This window comes from Nelusetta ayraudi, unplaced genomic scaffold, assembly GCF_046127955.1.
Source record: "Nelusetta ayraudi isolate G7.1 ecotype Tasmania unplaced genomic scaffold, CSIRO-AGI_Nayr_v1 ptg000005l, whole genome shotgun sequence".
NCBI lineage: Eukaryota > Metazoa > Chordata > Actinopteri > Tetraodontiformes > Monacanthidae > Nelusetta > Nelusetta ayraudi.
The window spans coordinates 5,301,567-5,307,566 of NW_027466055.1; the positions used below are offsets into that span (position 1 = coordinate 5,301,567).

A 6,000-nucleotide genomic window follows, 5' to 3' on the forward strand; every position below is an offset into this window, starting at 1 on the left:
GTTGATGTCAGTCTGTGGCGGGCAGCCACAACTCATTTAGAGGTGTATTGTAATATAAGCAAGTTTCCTCCATTAAAAACTGTACACATTGTGTTTATTTAGGTTTCATCTGCCGACAGATTCTAACTTTAACCTTCCACAGCTGCAGGATCGCTCAGATTTCCATCCTGAAGTCCAATGAAAATGCAACCAGTCTGTCCACATTTTCCAGCTAAGAGGAGAGTTTATACTGCTCGGGAAAAACATGAGCCAATTACTTCTAACACAGTAGGTGCGAAACGAGCTTGAGCAAGAGCTGAGCATGGATGCAGTCGTAGAAGAAGTTCACTCAAAACTGGTATTGTTTACACAAAAAGTCACTGTAGACTTTTCTCAGTAGGCAACATTGTTCCACTTTATTACTGACTTCCAGCTTCATCAACAGTTTAGTTAAGCGCTGCGGGGCATAGCGGCTAGCCACAGGGCAATGGCGCACAGCTAATTCATCACTTGGCCACGCACCACCAGTAGGGGGCCTGGAGCTTTCACATCCTGGTGAAACTAGGGGTGCAATATTTGAGCAGTTAGTTTGAACAAAACAAAAGGTTTTGCTCAATCACCCTCAGAGTTTTGCTTCTATCTGAGTAGAAATGTGAGATAAAAAAGCATTTTGGGTGCCTTCCATCTGGCATACAAAGTTAAGCAACCTCAATTTTGCTGTTAAAAATTGTCAATCTCTAAATGTTCTCCATCAAATGAGAACTCGTTTCATTGGAGAAAAACATTCCCGAATATTGTAAATGAATAACTCTGTTCTGTTCTTATAACCATTGCCTGTTCCCATTTATCCCAAAGGAAGTTGATCTCATCAGCAGGAGAATCGTCAGCGGGCTGACATCATGGGAAACCGAACCAAGGCACTAATCATCTCTCTGACACTCGTGTTTGTGCGGATGAGGGTCTACCACAGCACCACGGTTCTTCTTGCTTCTTCAGAGCTAAATGTACATTTAAAGATCTGTCTGGGCCCAGTCTGGCGAGCTGACATGTTATACCAATACTTTGTATACAGTGGTGGGAAAAGGTTTTGGACACCCCATGCTTTTGTGATATACTGCATTGCACTCGGAATCAGTCTCGAGTCTCCAAGCGCAGTTTATTTTAGTGCAGTCACCAACATTCACACACACGTCGCATGTGCACTGTCCGCTGAGCTCAGAACGAGATGTTTCTGCAAGATGACGTGTCAAAGACAAGAAATTATCAGGAAAATATTTTATAACAAGGATTGGGATTGAGTAAAATTCTAATTGTGTCCGAAAACGTTTTTTTTCCACAACTGCAGATGCTATAACAGAGGTGGAACAATGAATAATGACAAAGATATAAAATATGAAGATATGGAATAACGAACAGCTCAGGTTGCCGTGGAAATTCTAGTTAAAAAAAAAAAACAATCCCAACAGGAACTCAATTAGATATGAATTATTCATTAACTCAGTCGTTTCCAGCCTGCCAGCCTGCAGAGCAGCGTGAAGCGTTCCATATCTAAAAAAATGTTCATCCTGATTGGAGCGAAACCCTTCGTCAGCTTTTTCCTTCTCCCAGTTCCCTTATGTTCCCTCTATGTCATGAGTCCTATAGATGCCTGACTGCCAGGCTGATTAATTGGCTGACTGGATGCTTTGCAATCGCAACGCTATTGTGCGTATGGCACACGTACGCAGAATGAATGACCGTCAAGGTGACCGACTGGCTCGGTTTGTGGACTGCGGCTTTAATCAGTTGCACTCGCTCATTACTTATGTATATGACCCGATAATGAAGCAATAAATTGTGTTTGAATTGTACAGATGCATTCACAGAGGATTTTTTTTGCACTTTCCAAGGATGCTTTTAAATTTCCAGCTTCTGGGGTGTCTGCTCAGTTGCGACAATTTGAAGTTGGTCACAAAAATGGAGTGAAAAAACTTTTTTAGAAGCTTTAAATTGGAAAAACTACCACATTTTCTGCAATGCTGCACACAAAGAACAATTTTCAAGTTATATTCCACTATACTTAACTTTTTCTTAGCTTGGGAGTTCCCAGATTATTGTCAGTCAAGTTGAAGGCAGTTGATGAACAGGGTTCTGGGGAGAGCGCCTTATTGTGTTCTCATGAAGCTCTCATTCCGCGTTTTGTTTTACTCCCGATTGGCTCCATTCCTAATCATGTCGTTCGGGTCATGACTTTCTCCTGCTGACCGTGTCAGCAACGCAAGCTACTGAAGTGGAACTGTTTGTGTGTCACACGAAAAATCTCCATATTTGGCCGTTTCTTGGTTTCTAGGGTGAAACCAAGTGATCAAAGGCTGAGGACGAGGACCCTGCTTCTCTCTTTCTGAGGGTCTCTCGCGCTCTTTTGCACACAGCCAATTGTCATAAGGGACGTCTTTGTTTTGTTTCGCCGACGTTTTAAAACTTAATCAATCCCACTTAGTTTGAGTACGTGCCACATGATCAGCCCCTCTGTGCTGCAGCCTAAAAAGGCAACACACTCAGGATGAAGTCCAGGCTGCACCTGCCCGACAGTGTGTTGCACTGGAAGATCTCGTTACAAACAGAACAATTTGTTCTGCCAGAGGGGAGACAAAAACATACGTTCAGCAACGAGTTAAAGATCCGGCCAGACAAAACCAGGCAATTAAAACCGATGAGTTACAGCTGAGGAGACAAAGTGATAACCATTCTCCTGACACTTCATTAAATCACATGAAAGAAGAGCATGGGAACAGGCCTCTCGGTGCGTGTATACTGCAGTGTATGACCATGCTGAAATAACAGTTTGCATGACCAGGGGGGTGAAAAAAAAATGATTCAGATGCTGTTCATATCCCAACTGCAAACATCCACAATTTCTCAACGTCTTAGCTTGTGTGCAGATTTGGCATGCAAAATGGTGTTGCTTTCTAAAAGAGTAAAAGTATAAAGATTCTGGAAAAAGAAAATGGAACGAAAAGGAGGAAAAGAAACTGCAAGACAGGCACTTCATGGTTTTGGCTCTATTTTTGAACTTTCTCCTGACTTCTATCTGTTCTTCTAAACACAGACTTGAGATCTGTGTCAGTTCCTGTATGCAGGTCAAAGTCAGCCTGGTTCTCTGCATGCCTGCCTAAAACCAAGCTACAGCGTTTTGCCACCAATGAACTAAATGAAGTTTTTGAACATCTCATGCATTTGTGATGTACTATATTGCACAAGGTTCAGTCTTAAGTCTCAGAGTGCAGTGTATATTTAAGTGCAGTCACCAACATTTACCCGCATGCTGCATGTGCACTGTTCCGTCCAGTGCAGAACTGGATGTATCAGCAAGATAACAAGATGCCTTTGCAAGACATTCAGAGAACAAGTCAAAAAAATGTCTTATCAACAATGAACAACAAACTAATTCTAATGACATGAGTTGGATTGAGTAAAATTTTAACGGTGTCCAAAAACCTTTTTTCCTACTACTGTTGGAGGGGCAACTGAGCAACTGAGACGCAATAGCAGCACCTATGCTTGTTGCTAACAGTCGTTAGCCTCTTTTCCAATCACTGCAGCAGTTCTTTGGTACACTTTCTCAACTTTAAACTCCGGGGAGCCCCTGAGCCGTTTGACCTTCACGTTAAGAGTTTGTGAAGAGTAATTTCGTATTTGTGTTCTCTTTTAAAACCCAAGGGCGCGCATGTAGGCCGCGTCTTTCTCTGAGCATCCTCAGTGAGACCTTCTTCAGCTGCTCGGAGGCAAGAACACAAGTCTCAGTGTGCACTCAGAGAAAGGGAAGGAGAGAGAGGGAGAGAGAGACGCAGCCATCGGGCTGCCAAGGAAGCAGCGAACGGAGGTGGTGAAAGAAGAGAGAGAGTCTGGCCGGATAACTGGAGCCGCCCAGGGGACACCTCTGTGCATTCAGATAGCCCGTACTGCAATGTGAGGCCGGTGGCAGAGGAGACTTTATACCAGAATAAATGAAACCTCCAACTAGTGTTCAGCAGTATCTAAAGCAGGCTCAATATTGTATGAGAAAGTGCTGTCTATTCCTTTAACATTCACTTAGAAATATCACAGTTTGATGCACTGCAGCAGATTGTAGGTCAAAGACAAAAACAAGAACAGGCAAAGAACAGGCAAAGTACGACTCAAAAACAAATTAAACATGCACACATGCCCAAAATGGGGCATCATCAGAACTAATGTGGACAAGGAGTACACTGCTGACAAGTTTGGGTCTGAGTGCTCTTTAAAGTTGCTGATAGGGGAGAGAGATACAGTCTCTCGCATCACTGTGGCTTCTGCAGAAACAGCTGATTGTCAAAGTGGGGAGATGTTGTGGTGCAAACAAGAACATGGATAAAACCTTCTGACTGAGCACAAACAAAATCACTGAGTGGAGGGAAGCCAGTCTATATAGAATCTTACAAACCAGACACAGGTTGTTGAGAAATAAAGTTCTCAGGCTTCAGCAGATTATCACTCTCTGTGGTAGTGTATTTCCAAGTGTGCCTGTATTTAAAGACTCAAATAAATTATGGATGAATTAATATTTGTGTGATGTTCGCTCAATGTGTCATCTCACTGTGTCAACCTGTGTTGTTTATATGAAGGCTATATGTATATCACAAGTTGTTTCCCGCCAGGATCTTTCAAAACTCCTCCCCAACTGCACAACCCATCATGCTAAATATTTCATCACATTCCTGCCATGTTGCTTTGACTTTCAATTTTTGTCCCCTATCTTCTAATAATAAGGTATACGTTTATGCAATATTTATACATTTCTAATTTTTTTTTTAAATCTTTTTCCAATTTATTTTGATACTATTTCATTTTCTATCCATCTTCCTGCAGAGCCGGACATATTGGTCAAGACTCTTGGTGACCTCCCACCAGTGTGAAGATAAATGCAATCACAACTTACACACCTTGGTCTTGTGAATGTTCCTCTTTCAGCCATAGCACTGACCTTTGGAATACTCCATTTTGGGATTTGCAGAAGCGTGTGTATTTATACATGTGAGAGAAAGACTGAAACTCAGGGCTTTTATTGTAAAGACGTGCCCTTAATAATCAAAGGCCACAAACGTTACTTTCATCTGGTGCCGGGAGAAGAATGTTCCTTTGGAAGGTGACAATGAATCAGCTCCACCTGCTGACTTGAAATGTGGAAACTGAACAGCAATTAAACGCTGACTGCTGCAAGAAGAAGGAGAACAAGGAGAACAAGGAGGCCGCAGATCATTTCTCACTAACACTCCAAGTGTTGCTCTTCCCTCATCTACTTCAGTGTCTGTTTTGTTACACACATGAGAAAGAGAACGTACTTTTTCATAGGGGTCAGTTTGAGGTTTTCTTACCTGGAGAGCTATTAACCCTCTGAAGACTTCTTTGTATGGATACCTCACTCCATTTGAATAATGAACGGCTTGATTGAATATTTAAAGACTTCACGTGGGCAAATACAGAGTGTCTGCTCGGTCTTATAATGCTCAAAGGGTGGTTTGGTGTTTGAAGTTGGATAAAATACATCCGAGTAGGAAGTGCAAGCAGATACCTCAGCAGTACAAGCACTAAACCTCTGAAGGGTCCGTAAGCCCCTCAGTAAAGGAGACACATTTCTTTCAAGGAATTAAAAATGTTGTTCCCACCCACTCACTACGAAGTAAGTGGATTAACCGATAAATTATTTTTAGCTGCTTCTTTCCAGGCTTCTGTTGGCTCAAGATAACGTTGTCATGACTCAGTGGGCCACTTGAGCCATTATTGGTATCACGGCTAACACTTCCCTCCAATACATGTGCACAGTGACAAAGGTCCACCAGCACAGTTAATATCTGCCCAGTCGTTTGAAGCCGTGAGCCCGTGATGTGTAACCCAGTTTAATGCAGAAATCAATCACAATCACAAGCGAGGCAATCAGCCGCACAAGTCTATTCCGGCTAATACGGATGGTCACTGATGGACCTTCCACTGCAGTTTGTCGCGCACTTCACATATCAGCACTCT

General features: G+C 42.6%; 1 protein-coding gene across 2 annotated transcripts in view; it reads right to left on the reverse strand.

Annotated features, from left to right (window-relative positions):
* The window catches only part of znf710b (zinc finger protein 710b), a 41,386-nt gene extending 36,418 nt beyond the window's left edge, over positions 1 to 4,968 (reverse strand). Inside the window, exon 1 of one of the 2 annotated variants that reach the window (XM_076050844.1) lies at positions 4,916 to 4,968. In XM_076050844.1, the coding sequence (XP_075906959.1) occupies positions 4,916 to 4,951 (36 nt within the window). In that variant the 5' untranslated portion in view covers positions 4,952 to 4,968. The remainder of the gene's footprint in view (positions 1 to 4,915) is intronic. The other variant, XM_076050877.1, reaches the window with a different exon arrangement.
* Between the last annotated feature and the right edge of the window lie 1,032 nt (positions 4,969 to 6,000).